We start from the raw sequence: 21,212 nt of genomic DNA on the forward strand, positions 1-21,212 counted from the left end.
AATCTCTCCTTTAAAATGTCCTGAAGTTGTCTGAAGGCATCAACAAACACATGGATGAGACTGGTTTAATTGATAGCTCTACCCTGTTTCCAAAAGGCCTTTGAAAGAGTCCTTTTCCCCACAGGTCTTTTCAGTAAACTATGTAGCTGGGAGGGAAGATTCATGCATGGATAATAGTTCTTCAAAAGACAAAGAGCAGAAGTCAATGTTAGGTTCTTATAGTCAGACATAAAGAATAAAGGTAGTGTGGAAGCATGGAAGATCACAGAATCACAGTATCACTTAGGTTGGAAAGGACCTTGGGGATCATCGAGTCCAACCTATCAACACAGACCCCATGACTAGACCATGGCACCAAGTGCCACGTCCAATCTCCCCTTGAACACTTCCAGGGTCGATGACCCAACCACCTCCCTGGGCAACCAGTTCCAATGCCGAATGACTCGCTCGGTGAAGAACTTCCTCCTCACCTCGAGTCTGAACCTCCCCTGGTGCAGCTTGAGACTGTGTCCCCTTGTTCTGGTGCTGGTTGCCTGGGAGAAGAAGCCAACCCCTTCCCGGCTACAACCACCCTTCAGGTAGTTGTAGAGGGCAATGAGGTCACCCCTGAGCCTCCTCTTCTCCAGGCTAAACAATCCCAGCTCCCTCAGCCTCTCCTCATAGGGCTGTGCTCAAGGCCTCTCCCCAGCCTTCTTGCCCTTCTCTGGACACGTTCAAGTGTTTCGATGTCCTTCTTAAACTGTGGGGCCCAGAACTGGACACAGTACTCAAGGTGCAGCCTAACCAGAGCAGAGTCCAGGGGCAGGATGACCTCCCTGCTCCTGCTGGCCACACTATTCCTAATGCAGGCCAGGATGCTATCGGCCCTCCTGGCCACCTGGGCACACTGCTGGCTCATATTCAGGCGGCTGTCAATCAGCACCCCCAGGTCCCTCTCTGTTTGGGAGCTGTCCAGCCACTCCTACCCCAGCCTATAGCTCTGCATGGGATTGCCGTAGCCAAAGTGCAGCACTCGGCACTTGGACTTGTTGAATGCCATCCCATTGGACTCTGCCCATCTGTCCAGTCGGTCGAGGTCCCTCGATAACTCTTCCCTGGACAATACCTCAATTTGTGTAATCGTTGCTCTCATCTAGTTCAAGCATAACAGCCTATTCCTAATAATACTATGTAGTATTTTAGGTATCTGTAGTGTGTCACCACATGCTTCTGTAGAGGTTGCCACTAACAGTGTGAATGTAAGCTTCTAATTTTAAGGCTAATTTTGGAGTTATTAGAATGTATCCCCACAAACCATGTGATCTGAAAAAGAACTGTTGCAGGGTATCCAACATGCTTCACACTAAGGCTTTCGAATAGATAATGATACCTTTGCAGTTTTGAGATGTGAAGGCAAAAAAAATGGCAGCTTTTGTATGGAGATGGAATTAGTTGGTGGCAGCAGCATGAAAAGATTTGAGTACATACTTAATTCCTTCCTGAATATAAACTAAATCAAATGCTTTCTTTGTCCTAGCTTGCTGGTTCTTGATAGCATTTGCCTGACAACAGAAAACTAAACTTTAAGGTTTCCTGAAAGTGAATATTCTGGTTAGATACCTTCCATTCAAGAATTCACCCAAATATTGATTGGAGATCTCAATATAGTTGACAATGGTAACCAAGATTTTACAAAAACTTAACAAACACCTAAAAGAATGTCATCATTAAAAACTTTCCTTAGTTATACATCACTACTGTTATTCTCCTTTTTGTTCCCCCATCATTCTTTGTGAATTACATAGCCAAAGACCACTCTTTCCTAGGACAAGCTGCCAGATTGTTAAAACCCAAACTTGATGGCAGTTTGTCATAGTCATTAGACAAGCATAACAAATAAAGAGCACATATGTGATCACCGGTTCATTTTTCTTCTTGTCCTGCCTTCTCATGGTAGCTTTTCAACCTGTTTATTACTGTAAAACTCGCCAGAAGAAAAGATATTAGGTATATATATATGAAGAAATTCCATGAGGGCTGGTAGGTAATAATATGTGATAAACTTTGTGAGGCCTAGTAGCATACCCTTGCTGAGGGAAAGTAAGGAGAAATCTACTGTATCAGTTATTAGAAACTCTGCTTCCAAAATTCAGGCAAAATCCAAAGTTACTGTTAGCCTTCCCTGAATACATACCTAATTATGTTTAATTTTTTGGTTTTGTTTGGGTTTTTCTTAGTTAATTGTACATTCAGATATGTTTGTGCAGTTTTAGTAGTAAAGAAATAAAATGATCCCAGAGATGCATGTAAACACAAAAGGAGCTCTTGCAGGCAGGAAGGGAAGTGCAGTGACTGGCTGACTCCTTCTGAATGAAGAAAATGTGAGGTCCCCTCTGGCAAAGAATTATTTCTGATTCAAAATATGAAGAGTCATTAATTAGAGTCAATGATATTGGTTATGTGTTTTACACAGAGGTGATCCAAAGTGATTGCAACTCTTATTGTTTATAGTTTATTTTTCCTGGGTTTGATTCAAGAGCTTACAGCTTATGGTGCGTTGTCATCTACACTGGCATATGGACAGGCTCAGTTTATGTAATTATGATAAAAATTGGATCAAATAACATAGATATTGCAGAAAAGTAATATCCTGCTCTAATGTCCAGAGAGCTCTGACTGCAAAAGCTACAAAGAGAATAGCACATGCAAATTAGAAGACAGCATCAAAACCTCCTGGCTTGTAGGAGACATCAATTCCCCCTTCACAATGGGCCTTCCTTACCAAGTTTGTTTTAGCACTGAAGATATGGAGCAGTTTTCTGATATTTGGAATAAGGACTAATTCAATCTCTTAGTTCTTTAATTGATCCTCAGGTTTTTGACAAATTCTAGGTCGTCAGGCTCCTTTGGTGTGTCTTCTTGTTTTGGGGTTTTTTCTTGCAAAATTACAATTTCTTATCTTTCTGAGCTTGTCCTTGGTATAGACAAAGCATCTGAGGATACTGGAGCTCCTGATTCTTCATCTATATTGTTTTCTTATTTTGACCTTAATGAGTATTTAAGGATTTAAATACCTTTTAGAGTGTTAAATACAGTGTTGTAGTTGTTGAATTTATTTTTACTTTTAATTCCTGAGTAAGTCAGCAGCTGCCCCTATTCTATTGGTTTTTCAACCTGTCATGTTCTGTACCCAAGTAACTTTTAATTCATGAAATTTCACCATCAGCCCTGAAACAGAAATGTCAAAGATTGCTACATTCCTTAAGAAAGATAGGAGCTTTTGTGATAGAGATCCCAACTTAGTGATCTCACTAAGGGACATACAAGAAGTGGCCAATCATTACACTGTGTAACATCAGCTGGCAGACCAAGCACCTCTTGATCCTAATTTTAGGCCAGCTATAGCAATCTGTGGCTTGCTTAAGGAGCTGATAGTATTGTGCATGTAAGGAAATAAATGGGTAAAAGAATACAAATCCATAGGAATCCAGACTTCATTAATGTTACTACTCAAGCAGCGTTGAGTACACACTGAAAAACAGTGGTTGCCAAATGGGTAAACAGTCACATAGCCAAAGGTATTGCTGTCACTGAAATGTATTAAAGTCTTAGACATCCTGACTTTGGACTGCCATAGATCTGAAAATGGAGAAGGAGGGAGGAAGTCAACAACATATGACTGTCCAGAGCGTTGCATGGGGAAACGCTGGAGAACCTTCTGAACAGATGTTCTTAAAGTATGGGTACTTGGCATAGTCCATGGTTACCCTGTGAATGACTGATATACATGAAGGCTAAACATTTCCTTTTTAAAACCTACTTTTCTGTTTCTTCTCGTTCTTCTTTCTAGATGAATCTTGTCTGAATATAAAACAGTGCAGATTCCAAAGTAGTATAGTGTATGTGTATATATATACATATATATGTATACACTTTTTTTTTCCTAGGTAGTTACACCATAAACTGTCAGACAGGGGGAGACACAATCCATCTTTGCAGAGCTAAAGAATTTGCACTTCTTCAGTGCTGAAAAAAATTCTTTCTTATCTCAGCAATTTCCATGCAGATGTTATAAATTATAGACTTTCTCGCCCAGCTTCCTTTTTTTTCAGCTTTCTTATCCAGAAGAAAAGTGGAATCTAACTACCAAAAACATTATGAATTGTTTGTTTGGGGATTATTTTTCTGTTGGTAAAAATTCTGCTCATGCAGGAATTGCAGGAATGATTAGTGCAATGTCTGAGAAGAAAGAACTGTGACAAAATAATTCATAAACTGGAGACTTTGGGGAAACTCTGTGCAAAACTGTGTTTTATATTCAGTATGTGAGCATCAATTACTAAGGTACTTATCAAATTATTTATGCTTCACTTCAGAGTCAGCAGGCTCTATTATATTTTCTTTTTTTTCATATAGCATAGTACTTTCTTGTACACAGACACATTTGTAGGCAGTTTTCATCATTTGAACTTCTATATAGTACGCTACAGTGTTTGAGCAACTCAGTGAGCTTCGGTATTCTCTTGAGAAATTAGTCATAGCTACTTTGTCTTCATTTACTTTTAAATGCAGTCTATTTTAATAGCTAAGCACTAGACATCAGATTATATTCACTGATACTGAAAAATACATGTGCTTGAATGTAAAAATCCAATTTCATTGCCTGGAAGCACATGCAGTTTTCTGTAGGTCAGAAGAGATGGAAGAGAAATCAGCCATAATGATGCTCCTCAAGTGATTTACAGGTACAAGCTGGTACTTGGAGTACCTAGAGATACTTCCCAGTGGTGTCTTGGTGTTCCTTGCATTAATTTTTGACTCATATTTAGATCATCTTCTGTAGACATAGGATTTATTTATTGATTAAGCAGAAACATCACCACACTGTACATTTAATATAGCTAAAAGGCTGCAGATGGCTCAGGAGGTGAACTCGCCTCTCCACTGTACAAAGATTAAATCATCTGCTGTATGAATCACTGTTTCCACACGGTCAAATGGATGGGGAGCTTACTAGAGTTTATGTATATAGTTGGCTGAGTTTTTTATTCACACAGGGTCTGCTTGTAAAGGAGATCAACTAGGTTCATGCAGTATTGTCTTTGAGGTCACCCTGGTGTTTTTCTGTTGAGTTATCTTCATTAGTTACACCTTTTCTACAGCTCAGGCTTGTTCTCCTTGTCAGAAGCTCTTACCATATTGTGTAGTCTATTCAGGTGACAAACTGGACAGGTGGGCCCAGGTGAACCTCATGAAGTTCAACAAGAGCAAGTGCAGGGTTCTGCAGCTGGACTGAAACAATCCTCACTATCAATACAGACTGGGGGTTGAGGTGTTAGAAAGCAGCCCCAATGAAAAAGACTAGGGAGTGCTGATGGATGAGAAGCTGGACATGAGCAGACAGTGCAAGTTTGCAGTGCAGAAGGCAAATCACATCCTGGGCTGCATCAAAAGATGTGTGGCCAGCAGTTCCAGAGACGTGACTGTGCCACTTTGCTCACCCAGAGTACTGTGTATAGGTCTTGAGCTCTCAATATAGGAAGGACATGGACCTGATAGGGCGGGTCCAGAGGAGGCTGGAGCACCACGAAAAGGAGGTTGGAGCACCTCTGCTATGAAGACAGGCTGAGGGAGCTGGGGTTGTTCAGCCTGGAGAAGAGGAGGCTCCAGGAAGACCTAGTAGCAGCTTCATGGTGCCTGAAGGGGGCCTGCATGAGGGATGGAGAGAGACTGTTTACAAAGGCCTGCAGTGATAGGATGAGAGGCAATGGCTTCAAAGTAGAGAAGAGCATATTTACATTGGATGTTGGGAACAAGGTCTTTACTATGAGGGTGGTGGAACACTGGGACAGGTTGCCCAGGGAGGTGGTTGAGGCCCCTTCCCTGGAGGTATTCAAGGTGAGGCTCAATGAGGCCCTGGGCAACCTGCTCTAGTTGAGGATGTCCCTGCTGACTGTAGGGGTGGTCAGATTAGATGGCCTTTGGAGGTCCCTTCCAGCCTGGACTATTCTACAATTCTATGATATAATTCCAAGGGCTTCAGCAGGTAAAGTTCACAGCATGGGGTCTTCTCAGACATGGCACCTTCTTAGGTGCCTGAACAGGAGGAACTTTTTGTACAGTTGCATGCTGATTAGAGTACTTGCTTAGAAAGCTCTGGTAATTTTTTTGAAGTGCAGAAAACTTTGAACCTGTTCCTTCTGGGAGAATGCCTATGAGATTAGCCAACTTGTAATGGAGCACAGCTGCAGCTTGTATGGTGAAATTGTACCACAGTTCAGAAAACAAAAATCAAGATTTGTGAGAAGAGAGAATCATCAAGAAGTACATATGTTATTTATTTTGTTTAGTAATGTTAATTGTGTTATCTACAGACAATAAAATACAGATTTCTCTCAATAACTCTTCAGTGACAATATTCTCACAAGCCAGACTACTGACAGCTGAAAAATCTGTTGATCTGAGTTCATCCATTTCTTGGAAATTCTTTTCTAAGTTAATACTGTTGGAATGCATTTCTGAACTAACTCTCTGATAGCCAGAAGAATTGATGATGTTTTGAACACAGTTTCTGTCTACATACTCACTTACACATTTATGTGTTATATCTACACTGTGTATGACAGTGGCTGAGATACCTGAGTTATCTTTCCACAGCCTAATTCAGGTTCTGGAAGGCAGCACAGAGCCTTATGTGGGCTGAATTACCCCATTGAGAATGTGAAAAGCTTGGTTAATTAGCTTCCTTGCCTGTCAGTCGCTTGTTTTCATCTATTTTCTCACTTCAGCTAGTTCAGTCATGAAACTGTAATATGCTTTTCTGTGTTTGCAGAAGTGATACTCATGATTTACTCCTCCATCTACCTATCATAGTTGGTTTGGTGGTTTTTTTGATTGGTTATATTTCTGAAGTTTTCATGTCCATTGTGCATGACTTTATGAAGTTGGACAATATATTTAGTGAGGTTTTGTGCAGCTTTTTAACAATGATCTCTTTGTAGAGAATATGACAGCACGTTGTTGATTTCAGTTCAGTCTTTTTGTTACTAAACCTTCCCACTGCATGTCTCAGAATTTTCTGTGCCCTAACAATCTTTATTTTCAGGCATTTGTTCTCATTTCATAATTTCATTTCAAAACCAATGATTGCCAGTTGAAACGCCTTGCCCTCTTATCTACCACACAGTATTTTAGTATCTGCTGAGGGTACTGTGATGTAGCAGACATCAAAGCAGAATCAGGTAGTTGTGATTTACAAAGAAATATTAAAGTACTCTGAGTTAAAAACTCCTTCTGTTCATCATCATCTCTATTTTATTGATTGTCATGAAATATTAATATTTAATTTAAACTCTTTCTTACCTATGTACTTCATAACAGTGAAGAAAGTGAAACATGTAGATTTTTTTTCTTCTTGTTTTTGTATTTGTATATTTTGAGAAAATTTTAAGAACTCACATGTAGCTTTTAGGAACATTACATTGCCATGATAAGTAAAAGTCCCTGGCAGACACACAGTGGTTAGGGAAGGGCTGCAGCCACTCCAGTACAGTATTTGATGGGATGTAAAAGGGCTGCAAAACTCTCTGCTGGAAAATATCTCTGCTCTGAGGTAGGGAGCTGGGATTGTTCAGCCTGGAGAAGAGAAGACTCCAGGGGCACCTTATAGCTGCCTTCCAGCACCTGAAGGGATCCTACAGGAAGGGACTTTTCTTAAGGGTGTCTAGCAACAGGACAAGGGGAAGTGGTTTTAAGCTGAGGGATAGCAGGTTTAGGCTGGATCTTAGGAAGAAGTTCTTCAGTATGAGTTTGGTGAGACTCTGGAATAGTTTGCTCAGAGGTTGTGGATACATCCTGCCTGGGACTGTTCAAGACCAGGTTGGATGAGGCCTTGAGCAATGAGGTCTACTTGAGAAGTGTCCCTGCCTCTGGCAGAAAGACTGGAGTAAATGATCTCTAAGGTGCCTTCCAACCTATGTCATTCTGTGGTTCTATATGATAGTATGCTCTTAAAGCTTTAGGGAAAGAAAGAAAAGTTCTATCAAACTGAAAGCTCCAATACTTGTAGCAAAGGTGTAGAGTTTCTGCTTTCAGCTTTGTGGATCCATGAGAAGTGAGATATCAGACAAATCACAGATAGAGGAAGAGGTGTTGCCTGTACTGATGTTCTAATTTGTGAGGAAGATAAAAGCATTTAAAAAAGAACTTTCTTTTTTAAGTGTGCATTTGTAAAAGGGTCATTAAACGCCATGGTTGGTTGGTTGGCTTTGTTGGGTTGTTTGTTTGTTTGGGGGATTTTTGAAAAATAAAATCTATTCCTCCAAGAAAATTATTTGTGTTAATGAGACAATTTTTGTTCATTCTCTGAACCACTGGAACATACTGCTGGACTTTGTTTCTGACACATCCGACTCTTTCACTGCTAGTAATTCACAAAAGATTGCTAGTCCACAGGTACTCCAAAGCAAACCAATGAATGGTCACTGGGGAATTCTATCATAAACCTCATGATTAGATTAACTGTGGAGACCAGGAGTACTATGACATCATATAGTACTTGTAATCCAGGCTGTATGATGCACAAGGGCTTTACAGATAGGCACCTGCTCTGACCAGATTGCAGCTGTATCTCAACTTCGCTTCCCTTTTAATATTATCTTTTCTTTTATTGAATTTAGAATTGGTTTCATTACTCTGCTGCGTTTCTTCCACTAGAAGTGAGCCAGAATGGGTAAATGTGTCTCCTGTTTTCACAGCAATAAACTGGGAAAGGTTTAGCATCACCACACTGTAATCTTCTTTTCAAAGTTCAAGCACAGGAAATGCGTGTTGTCCTCCTCTCTTCACTCTCTGGGGTGTCCCTGACAGTTACTAAATAGAACTGTATTCTTTAAGTGGACCTACTTCTCATGTTCGTGTGTGGTTGTATACATGGAGTATCTGATGCCGTAAGTTTGTCCCTAAATATTATAGGTTAGGTTTTGCGTTGCAGACAAATGCAGTTTTTTGGTAGCTGTGAGAAGTATATTCTAGTAGAGATACTGAGCAGGCAAACATGTTTTTCAATATCATTCTTATTTAATCCTAAATGAAAATGGTATTCTTGCTTGAGATTTTGCCACTAATTGTGAAGGCTTCTAGAAAGGTGAACCTTTGCTAGAAATCACCCAAAAGCAAAATACATAACTGCAGCAGTCTTTCTTTTCTGTCAGTTTATTTATATGAATTCTCTGACTCTCTAATTTTTTTTTTCCTCTTTTTTTCTTTAATCCCCTAGATACTGGCTAATGTAATCATTTTTATCTGCGGTAACTTGGCAGGAGCATACCACAAACACCTCATGGAACTTGCGCTGCAACAGACATACCAGGACACGTGCAACTGCATCAAATCCCGTATCAAGTTAGAATTTGAGAAGAGGCAGCAGGTAAAGTCACGCCCATGTCTGGGCCTGTTTTGCTGTTTTCATGCTATTCCCCCATTCGTTACGACGTGATGCAATTTGCTAATGCAAAAATGCGTAATGAATGACTTGAGGTTACATTAACACAATATGCAAGGTCTTTTGATCAAGGTTGTGCACATTTCCATACAAATATAAGAAGGTATTACATTTATTGACAAATGCTGTATTTTTGTATAAGGCTTTGTGGTTGTTAAATGTTTTATTTGTTTCATGAACGTATTTAATGATAAAATTGAAAATACTATCTAGACTCTGTTTGCATGTCTCTGTTTGCAGGATCTCAGGTAGTGACAGGACTAGGGGGAATGGAATGAAGCTGGAGGTGGGGAGATTCAGGCTAGATGTGAGGAGGAGGTTCTTCACCATGAGAGTGGTGAAACCCTGGAATGGGTTGTCCAGGGAGGTGGTCGAGGCCCCGTCCCTGGAGGTGTTTAAGAGCAGGCTGGATGAGGCTCTGTCCAGCCTGACCTAGTGTGGGGTGTCCCTGCCCATGGCAGGGGGGTTGGAACTAGATGATCCTTGTGGTCCCTTCCAACCCTGAATGAAACTATGAAACTATGAAACTATGTCATCTCTTTTCTTGTCTTCATTCAATGAGCTGTGAGATGGATATGCACAATTTGGGAGGCTTCAGTTCTTTATGCCCAATACCAACACTTGCAGAATCACTGTGAGAAGATTACTGTTTTTGAAAAATATTTGACACTACAGTACTGATGAATCATGTGATACAGTTCTAGGGGTGAGGTGTGTTAAGTGGAGCTGGGGGAATTGCATAATGAGACTGTTATTTCTTGTTGCAGCTGAATAAAAGAGTTCACTGATGGCTTTATATATAGTTCTTTATCTCTTTGCAAGTTCTGTACAGTGCCTGTCATCCTGACAGGTGCTTGATTTAAGAGAATTTGAAGTACAAATTAGTTTATCAGGTAGTAAAGAAGATAAGCATATTTTGCTTTGAACGTCACCAAACTTACATTTCTACAAACTGTTAAGGGTCAGAGAATAAAACCTTCACTGACGCCTTTCTGTTGTCACAAAAAGTGCTGATGCACACTTCATATGTCCCAGCTGACCTTAACTGTCATGTTTGTCTCACAATTACCTGTAGTCCTTTTAAATTCAAGATCCACTACCACTACTTTTATTTTCTCAGGAAAAGCACATTGAGAGTCCATGCCAGGACCTTAACAGGTCATGTTTTCAGCCTTATTCTGAGGGGCACTTGTTGCATATAAAGAGGGATAAGATGAGAAATTTCTAATAATATAAATTATTTATTAGTTTAGCTTTGCCTCCCACATAACTATATGCAAAAGTTATTGAAGATTACAAAGGTTCGTATTCAATTGAGAATATCTTCACAGTGTAGCAATGGTTGGAAATAGTTTGATTTGAGAAACAGCATTTGGAAAAGATAGATCCAAAAGTAGTAAATTACCTCACTATCAAAAGGTAGGAATTACCTGGAGACTTTAGGAGTATTATCAATTATTCACAATGCTGCTTGCTGATTGTGGGAATTTCTCTTTTGTCTCTTTTTATTGGAAAAATTCTCCTGAAACTGTTCACTCTTGTAATCCACATGTGTGGTGGGCAAAAACCCTAGAGAGAAGAGCCTCATGCTCTCTGCAGCTCACCTGTTCTATACAGCCGGCTAATTTTTGTTGGAATTGTCACCAGACAAAGGCTAGAACTAATAACCATCAGTTCTCTGCTTAAACACACCCAAACATGTCCAAAACATGCCCAGACTTGACACTGCATGGGGTCTGTGCCCATGGGGGCACATGGGGGAAGGGCCCGCATGAAATCCACCAATCCAGAGGCCTGAGAAGGGGGGGTATCTCTTTTCTGTCTCCCTTTATCTCAGCCTCTCTGTTTTCCCTCATCTCATCTTCAAGGGGTTGGAGGGAGGGGTTTTGGCTGCACTGGCGCAGCATTTGGGTTGTGTACTGGCTGGATTGTCTTCAAAACATTAAAAGTAGTCTTACAAAGAAAATTTACACTAAGGGCATTTTTTGATGGTTAGATGCAAAATTTGTATGAGGTAATATTGCAGAGGAGATTAACAGCAATCCTTCCGAAGTTTGCACCTCTGACTCCATGAGCTCTGCACTGCACTCCATGCACAGCAAATCAGTAGACTCTTTAACAGATAGTACACTGCCCATTTTGCTGTCTGTTGAGAATACAGGTGAGAGTATCTACAAATTAGTTCCAATGAAACAGCTTGTGAGTACAAAGCAACAAATACCAGGTACCTGGAAGCAGTAGCACTCCAGACGGAGCAGACTCCAGTGATGTAGGGCAGATGTGATGGCTCTAGGCTCATGGTGACTTTGTAGGAGGTGGTTAACACTCTTCTGTGTACTCAGGCCTCAGCTGCTGGAAGGATGTATGCAGACCATAATCAAACAGCGTAATTCATGCCAGACATCAGTCTCCCCTTTTCAAGAAAGGTGTGAGCTGTTAGCTTCCTAAGCACAATTGTAAGGGCCCAGGTTTGATTGTTTCCTGTTTGGTGCAGGAAATGCATTGACCTGTCTGCAAGAAGCAGGAGGGTGTGTTACTGTCAGTAGATAAATTGGTAAAGATGCAGTTTGTAGCAGGCAGTACTTAGAACAGATACAGCGCTAGATGTGGTACCTATAAATGCGTATTACTTCCTAAGCACTACTAATTGCCGTAGAAGGATGTAAGTAGTTTTGATTTCCTGTCACTTCTAAAGGTCTTGCAGAAATGATTGAGAGGCTGACAGTCTGTGTAAAAAGGTTTTTGTGGTTTGTAGGAGTTGTGTTTCTAATATAGTGGAGCCCTGTATGATGGAAAGCAGCAGCAGCCACATTTCATTGATAAATTGCCTTGGTGTTATAGAATAATGAAGGACATTGTACATAATTTCTGACACACGTATATATATATATACACACACATAAATATGTTTTGTCATATTCATTTTGATAGGAATAAAAATGTCATACTAAGTAAGACATCAACACAGCTAGTGCATTGCTGGTTTCTCTTACTAAATGGAAGTATTCTATAGATGTTAATAATGATCTTTTTGACCTCTAATGGACCATGACATCATCAGATCTTCTTACCCAGATTTCTGTAGTCTTTATCCTCTCAACCCCATAATATGTCCTTTGTCTCATGTCATAACTTTTCCACCCAGAACGACAAGGAAGCACACCTACTTATTATCACCCTTATGAATGCCAGATATTTAAATATTAAAAGGTAAATGAGGATTAATTTGATACGTTGTTTTGATTCTATGTCTCTTTAACAAGAAAAATGTATTTTAGTGGAGTGAGAAGTAGTACAAGCTACTTTTCACAGTATCACAGTATCACTTAGGTTGGAAAGGACCTCGAGGATCATCGAGTCCAACCTATCAACACAGACCCCATGACTAGACCATGGCACCAAGTGCCACATCCAATCCCCTCTTGAACGCCTCCAGGGGCGGTGACTCCACTACCTCCCTGGGCAGCACATTCCAATGACGAATGACTCGCTCGGTGAAGAACTTCCTCCTCACCTCAAGTCTAAACCTCCCCTGGTGCAGCTTGAGACTGTGTCCCCTTGTTCTGGTGCTGGTTGCCTGGGAGAAGAGGCCAACCCCTTCCTGGCTACAGCCACCTTTCAGGTAGTTGTAGAGGGCAATGAGGTCACCCCTGAGCCTCCTCTTCTCCAGGCTAAACAGTCTCAGCTCCCTCAGCCTCTCCTCATAGGGCTGTGTTCAAGGCCTCTCCCCAGCCTTGTTGCCCTTCTCTGGACACCTTCAAGTGTTTCAATGTCCTTCTTAAACTGAGGGGCCCAGAACTGGACACAGGACTCAAGGTGCAGCCTAACCAAAGCAGAGTCCAGGGGCACTATGACCTCCCTGCTCCTGCTGGCCACACTATTCCTAATGCAGGCCAGGATGCCATTGGCCCTCTTGGCCACCTGGGCACACTGCTGGCTCATATTCAGGCGGCTGTCGATCAGCACCCCCAGGTCCCTCTCTGTTTGGGAGCTCTCAGCCACTCCAACCCCAGCCTGTAGCTCTGCATGGGATTGCCGTAGCCAAAGTGCAGCACCTGGCACTTGGACTTGTTGAATGCCATCCCATTGGACTCTGCCCATCTGTCCAGTCGGTTGAGGTCCCTCTGCAGAGCCTTTCCACCCTCTAACTGACTAGCATCTGCTCCTAACTTGGTGTCATCTGCAAACTTGCTGATGACTGACTTGACCCCCTCATCCAGATCATCAATGAAGATGTTAAAGAGGATGGGGCCCAGCACTGATCCCTGGGGGACGCCACTGGTGACTGGCTGCCAGCTGGATGTGGCACCATTCACCACCACTCTCTGGGTTCGGCCATCCAGCCAGTTCCTAACCCAGCACAAAGTGTAGTGGTCCAAGCCACGAGCTGACAGCTTAGACAGCAGTTTGCTGTGGGGGACTGTGTCAAAGGCACCATCAAAGGCACTTTTATACAAGTGCAGAGCATAGGATGTACTTCTAAATGCTAAGAGCTCCAGATCAAATTTGCACTTTTGTGTTCCAGATTGCGGACATCATGTCTTTTATAACTGTTTTTGGAAGATATACACTTTATGTTCCAAGTTATTTAGTGGATTTCCTCTTGGTTTTTTTAAGAGTAGGCTCACACAAATGTTGTTTTCCTGTTGGGTTGTTTGTGTGTGCATGTAACTTTGAATAGCCTTTTGGATAGCATAATTTTGGTCGTCTCAAGAGAAAAGCGTATTGAGTTACCACCGTGCCAAACAAATCCAAAGAAACACCATATTCATTGGTTTCAAGTGAGACCAGTGTACATTAGTATCTAGTAAAATAGGGGTGCATAAATATATACCGAGGTACAGGTTAGGCATATTGTACCCACACCACTGTGGATTTCTGTTAGGGCACAGCCAAGGTTGGCTGCTTCCAAAGGGATGAGAAGCTGTGGATGACACATGGCAGTAGGGCAGGGGCTTCACTAGGCAGGGCCCTGTCCCATAGCACTAGGTGATCTGGACAAAACTGGTTGCTTGATAGCCAGGCTCAAGCAAGAGTCCAGAACCCAAACTGAATTTGTGGTGATGAGACAGGTCTCAGGCAAGCCAGGAGGTCTATCCACATCTCAGGGTCAGATTCAGCAACCGCTAAGTCGATCGGAGGTGAAGCCCAGAAGTCGCTTCAGGGGCTGGTATCAATAAGGTGTACAGCCAGCTCCTCTGGCACAGCGCAGGCACAGGCTAGGCTGAAATGGGGCTCCCAGGTCTTGGGCAGAGGCAGAATGTGGGGGCTCAGGTGAGGTTGCTCAGGGCCTCTAAGGCCAGTCAGTACCTCCAGGGCTTCTAAATTTCATGCAATTTGTTACAGACATGGCTTGGATTTGCACTGTATAAGTGTTTGCCTGCCAATGTATATGTGTGGATATTTCTGCATATTGCAAGCCACACCTTTATTACTGGTTTCATAGAGCTGTGTTTGTTAGCACTCTGGGTTGTATTTCCTTTAGTGTACTTTGTTGGAAGACTCACTTTTCAACAGCTGTGGTAAAAGGCAGTATTGTCAATGCCACCTTTGGTGTTTCTTTTCTGTCTTTTCAGTGTTCTGTTCAGAGAAACATGATACTATTCCTACCTCTATATCTGCAGCCTTATTTCATGCTATATATTTAAAATAGCTTCCATTAACACTGTTTGTCTCACTGATAAATTCTGGCTGACGCTTTGTAGGGGCAGTGACTCACTGAGTGGAAGATCTTAATGCTGACAAGCAGCGTAATTGCTCTTCTCTCTCCTGGTGCTTTGCTTCATGAGACATAGGAATGTACACTGAGAAATTCTTGCAACGTTGCAGGAAGGTCTTTGTAAAGTGTTGGTGTTCAGTGGGTTCTCTAAAACGCTGCCTTTGAAAAGGAGGCAGTATAGTGACAGTTTTAGAAGCAACACTCAGGTAGCAGAAGAAAATGAATGAGGTTTCAAACTGTTGAGTGGGATTTTTACTTTTTTTTCCCTGAAACAGTGAAGCAGCAATACCATTAAACACAGCAACTGAAATACTTAGAATTTATTTTCAAGGTAGTCTAAAATAGAAGCCTCATGCATTTAAGAGACTTGAGGCTGTTAGTAGAGAACAGAAACATTTGAATTATATTACTTGGAACTAATATACAAAGTGTGGATTCCTGTAAGTTCAATGAATGCATTTTATAATGTAAATTACTAGGATTTTAATGAACACAAAATAGTTTCTCTAAGGGCTTCCTCATTTATTTATTTTTTTTCCACATAGCTTCAAGGCTTGCAAACAGGAAAAGCAAAAACTAGCTTTGCTCTTTTAAATTTTAGAATCTGTTTTCTGCTTCAGGTGTTTTCATACACACACAGAGCTGGGATGCCAAACTTCCCTACTAATCTACATGTCATTACCAGAATGAAAGCGTGTTCTGAGGCAGAACTGAAGTGCCAAGTTCTGTGTGGTAGACCATGTAGAAGATGGATAGAGTATGAAAATAGATACTGGAGAGACTCCAAGGCTATAGGAGTAATTAGGGGACTGGAGCTCATGACAGATTATGAGATTTAGGGAACTCAGAATGTTTAGCCAGCAGAAGAAAAGGCTTGGGGAGGGAACAACTGACATTCACCTCTTGCCTGAAGGAGCTTATTGAGAAGATGTGATTAGATTTTTCTCAAAGGCACACAGTGAAAGGATGAGGGGTGATAGGCATGAAATGCAGTGGCAAATCCTGGCCAGAGGAAGGTAAATAATTACTCACAAAGAGAGGTGTTAAGCACTGGGAAGGGCTACCTGGAGGCAGGTGGAATCTGTGCACAGGGAGATTTTCAGGACTCCAACTGGACAAGTTGTTACACTTCAAATCTTGTGGGCAAAAGAGAGCACATTATAAATACAGAGTTCAGAATCTATTATTAGTCTAATTAAAATCTGTCTCTGTGCAGAGAGGGAAAGAGACTCAGTTCTTTTGAATATTCCTGTGTTATAAAATTAGAGTCATAAATGAGGCCAAAATATCAACAGTGAGGCTATTTATTAACAGATAAAGTGGATGGAACAGAAGAAGTCAGGGACAGAGAGGAAAAAACAGAGAGAAGAGGGTGAGGGAAGAGGAAAGGAATTCTATTACCAACCCCCCAGCCCCCAAGATGGCTTGGGTCTGTAGAGGAAGGGTGGCTGCCACTTTGGCGTGGAAGAGAAGTCATCCTTGTTGGTTGTGCTGTCCTCCGCTGGAGGAGGGGAGGAAGAGATCCCAAAGTCCAAGTCCGAGTCCAAGTCCTTCTCTGAGCAGCCTCTTCAGCTCCATGAGTTGCAGCAGGTGGAACTTAGGACACAGAGAGAGGATTCCTCCTGGTCTGCTGCCTCCAGGCTACACGGTGATGTCTTTTCTCCTGTGTCTGTCCTTTTCTCTTCTTGTATTTTCTGTTCTTCATTTTTCTTGTCCTGAGCAGGCATTGCTCAGGTCTTTTATACAGTTTTTTAGGTATATGTCCAGGTGGTGAATCCATTGTCCTTTTCACCATCCTCCCTTTCCAGGGTAGCTGATGGTTAGAAATGATCTTGTCTATGCACATTCCAGAGAGTCATTATCCAGTGGCTCTGCCCAATACACATCAGCTGTTGTTTGGTCCAGGAGCAAAGGTGATTTTATCTTTGTTGATTCACATCAAGAGAGACAAAATTTAGTCTCTTACAAAATCTTTACAATCTAATGAAAATACAACAGACAATTATTAGTAATATTTTAGTTACAATAGCAGTCACAGTCCACATGATCTAATTAACACAGTGAAGTATAAATACATCTAGAATTGCTATGCAGAAAACCTTCTAGTATAGCCCTGTTTTTCTTGCTGTTATCCTCAGTCTTCTGGAACTGTGTAGCCCCACAATACAGTCCTGCCACTGCCCCATGCTTTGGACTAAGTTTCCAATGCCTCAGGGTTAAGGTTGTCCAAATTTTTCTTACAGCGTGGTGCAACTATAGTTATTGTAGTTATACAGGATCACAGGATGTTATGGGTTGGAAGAGACCACTGGAGATTTCTGACACCACCCCCCCCTGCCAGAGCAGGACCATATAATCTTGTGCAGGTCACAAAGGAACACATCCAGAAGGGTCTTGAAAGTCTCCAGAGAAGGAGACTCCACAAACTCTCTGGGGAGCCTGTTCAGTGCTCTGTGACCCTTACAGTAAGAAAGTTCTTCCTCATGTTGAATTGAAACTTCCTGTGCTGTAGTTTACATCCATTGCCCCTTGTCCTATTACAGGGCACAAGTGAGCAGAGTCTCTCCCTTCCTTCCTGACACCCAGCCCTCATATATTTATATACATTTATTAAATCCTCTCTCAGTCTTTTCCTCTCCAGACTAAAAAGTCCCAGGTCTCTCAGCCTCTCCTCATAAGGCTCATCCTCCAGTCCTTTATTCATCCTTGTAGCTTTCTGTTGGACTGTTTTAAATAGATCCCTTTCCCTCCTGAGCTGGGGAGCCCAGAATTGGATGCAGTATTCCATGGGGGGCCTCACTGGGGCAGAGTAGAGGGGGTGGAGAACCTCCCTCGATGTGTTGGACACACTCTCCTTAATGCACCCCAGGATACCATTGGCCTTTTTGACCACAAAGGCACATTGCTGACCCATGGATCCCTTGTTGTCCCCCAGGACTCCCAGGTCTTTCTCCACAGGGCTGCTCTCTAGCAGATCACCTCCTAACTTATACTGGTGCAGTTTATTATTTCTTCCCAGGTGCAGGACTCTGCACTTATCCTTGCTGAACCTCATCAGATTCCTCTTTGCCCAGCTCTCCAGTCTGTCCAAATCTTGCTGAATAGCCTCACAGCCTTCACATGTATCACCTAAGCCTCCCAGCTTGGTATCATCATCAAACTTCCCAAGAAGAACTTGTCCCCTCATTAATGTCATTGATGAAGATACTGAACAGGACCAGACCCAGCACTGATCCCTGGGGAACTTCAGTAGTTACAGGTCTCCAGCTGGACTTGGCACTATTGATCTCCACTCTTTGCACTGTATTTTGTAACCAATTGCTAATCCATCTCACTGTCTGTTCTGTCCCACACTTCCTGAGCTCCTCCCAGCTTTCTCTTCTTCATCCAGGGTCTGGACTTCTCAGGGGCTAGTCTCAGGAGTACAGACTGAAGCAAAGAATGTATTTAGCAACTCTGCCTGTAGATAATAGTAATGAAGAACTGTTCTGTGAAGAATGAGAAATTTGCAGCTTTAATATAAGGTGGAAAAGTACACACCTCGTGACATAGTAGAAGCCTTAAGAAGTTGAGATAGAGGTGAAGAATACAGGCATGCCATGATTAGAGATGAGGCACAGACCTGGCACTGGAGACTGTAGGTCTACAGGTAGTTTACCACTGGTCACATAAAGAGATGCAGACCTGGATCTGGACAAAAATGTGTTATAGTTGTGTGTGTGTTATCAGGCTTATTTCCTTCTTGTCTATAAACAAGATTTTGAGTGTTAAGCTGCCCATATTCCTCTGGGGTTTTTTCCTGCAGTGACTAAATAGGGATGACCGGTCACTTGCCCAGGGCACTGCCAGAGTGACACCAACACAGGGAGGTCATAGGCAGAAGGCCACCAGGCAATTGTTGCCACGGATGAAAATCAGGCAAAGGCAATCTCAGTCTAGAGATCCTTCACTGAGTACTGAGCTTGTGTAGTAAAAAATCCTATTTTCTGGGCTACAGAAGCCCTGAGTGACTTCATCTAGCTTTGAAGCTAGCTCAGGTTGGAACAAGATTTTGAATTATAGATCTCCAGCGAATCTGTAGTTTTCCTTAATATCTTTTTTATAGCAGAGTACTATGAAATATAGGAATACTGGGATTTCTGAAGCAAAGAAATTGAAATCTAAGCATCTGCTTGAATGGGATTCTATAATGGGTTTTTTTTTTCCATATCGACAAAAAAAATCCTATCAGGTGCTACTAAAATTCTTCCAAGTTTCCAATACTGAACATTTCTTACAGCAATGTAAATCCAGAAACAATGCAGCCACTTTTGCTCCAACTTAGTACTGAGAATCATAGTACTTTTGCAAGAGTAGTGTATGTTTGTTATCAAAAGTTGAGTGATTTGAAAGTTATACAGGTATCTGTTATCACTTCATTGCATTCAGATCTCCTAGCCAGTGAAGAAGTTGAAGTGAATTAAATAAAGGTGATGATACTACAATGAGAATATTTTCTGATAGCTATTTAAGGGTCTGCAATTTATTTTCCCACAAGGTTCAATATTTCATTAAAAATCTGAAACTTGATTTCAAGATACAGCTGAAAACTTCCTGTCTCCCACCTGGAAGCTTAGAAGTACTTCTATTAGAATTAGAATACTTCTATTTTAGAATTGCTTCTTTGTTATTTTAATGCTGAGTCATTTCACATAGGCAATGTTTTTAAATAGGAAATTTGTATCTATTGGTAGATTTTGTTGTAGGAGGAGGTACTACACAAGTGTAATGCATTTTATATTTGGTAATTACACGTATTTCATTACAGAATCACAGAATCAAGCAGGATGGAAGAGACCTCAGAGATCATCAAGTCCAACCTATTCCCTAATACCTAATACCTCCTGACAACTAAACCATGGCTCCAAGTGCCACATCCAAGACTTTTTGAACACCACCAGGGATGGTGACTCCACCACCTCCCTGGGCAGCACATTCCAGTGGCCAATCTCTCTTTCTGGGAAGAACTTTCTCCTCACCTAGAGCCTAAACTTCCCCCTGGTGCAGCTTGAGACTGTGTCCTCTTGTTCTGGTGCTGATTGCCTGGGAGAAGAGACCAACCTCCACCTGGCTACAACCTCCCTTCAGGCAGTTGTAGAGAACAATAAGGTCTCCCTTATAGGTTGGACATGATGATCTTGAAGGTCTCTTCCAACCTGGTTTATTCTATTCTATTCCCCTGAGCCTCCTCTTCTCCAGGCTAAGCAAGCCCAGCTCCCTCAGCCTCTCCTCACAGTACTGCCAAAGAAGTATCTGTCATTTATAACAAAGATGATGATGATATTCATAGAATCACACAATCATTTCAGCTGAGAAAGACCTTTAAGATCATTGAGTCCAATCGTTATCTATGTCCACCAAGTCTGATGCTACACCATATCCCTTAACCACATCTATGGATTTTTTTAAGCATCTCCAGGGATAGGGATTCAACCACCTCCTTGGGGAGCCTATCCCAGTGTTTGATAGCCCTTTCAGTGAAGAGGTTTCTTGTAATATCCAATTCAAACATCCCTTGGTGCAACTTGTCCTCTCACTTGTTCCTAGGGAGAAGAGACTGACATTCACCTCAATGCAACCTCCTTTCGGGAGAGTAAATTAGAGGGAGTGAGTCTCAGGAAGTCAGAGGCTCCTAGAAACCACTAAAGGTGGTAGATTTTGTCCTTTTTTATTAAATTTATTATTATTCATTGCTTTGGATATGTAAAAAAATTACAGTATTTCCCACAGGTTTGCTTTTTAATTTATCCACTTTGTATTATAATTCCTGGACCCTATTGTTAGTGCTGCGAACATCAATAAATTGATTAGGTAGTTTTAGGTGTGTGTGCGGGTTTTATTAGTCTCTTGATTCCTTTTCATGCTGTTTATTCACAGAATCATAGAATGCTCAGGGCCAGAAGGGACCTCCAAAGGTCATCTAGTCCAACATCTCTGCAGTCAGCAGGGGCACCCCCAACTAGACCAAGCTGC

The 21,212-nt window shown here is 41.8% G+C and overlaps 1 protein-coding gene across 1 annotated transcript in view; it reads left to right on the plus strand.

Annotated features, from left to right (window-relative positions):
• The window catches only part of ADCY2 (adenylate cyclase 2), a 230,477-nt gene that overhangs the window by 93,891 nt on the left and 115,374 nt on the right, over window positions 1–21,212 (plus strand). Inside the window, exon 4 of the mRNA XM_068147738.1 lies at window positions 9,257–9,406. Coding sequence (XP_068003839.1) covers window positions 9,257–9,406 — 150 coding nt within the window. The remainder of the gene's footprint in view (window positions 1–9,256; window positions 9,407–21,212) is intronic.

The sequence above is a fragment of the Melanerpes formicivorus genome, unplaced genomic scaffold, assembly GCF_026170545.1.
Source record: "Melanerpes formicivorus ecotype bairdi unplaced genomic scaffold, bMelFor1.0.p_v2 SCAF_15, whole genome shotgun sequence".
Lineage (NCBI taxonomy): Eukaryota > Metazoa > Chordata > Aves > Piciformes > Picidae > Melanerpes > Melanerpes formicivorus.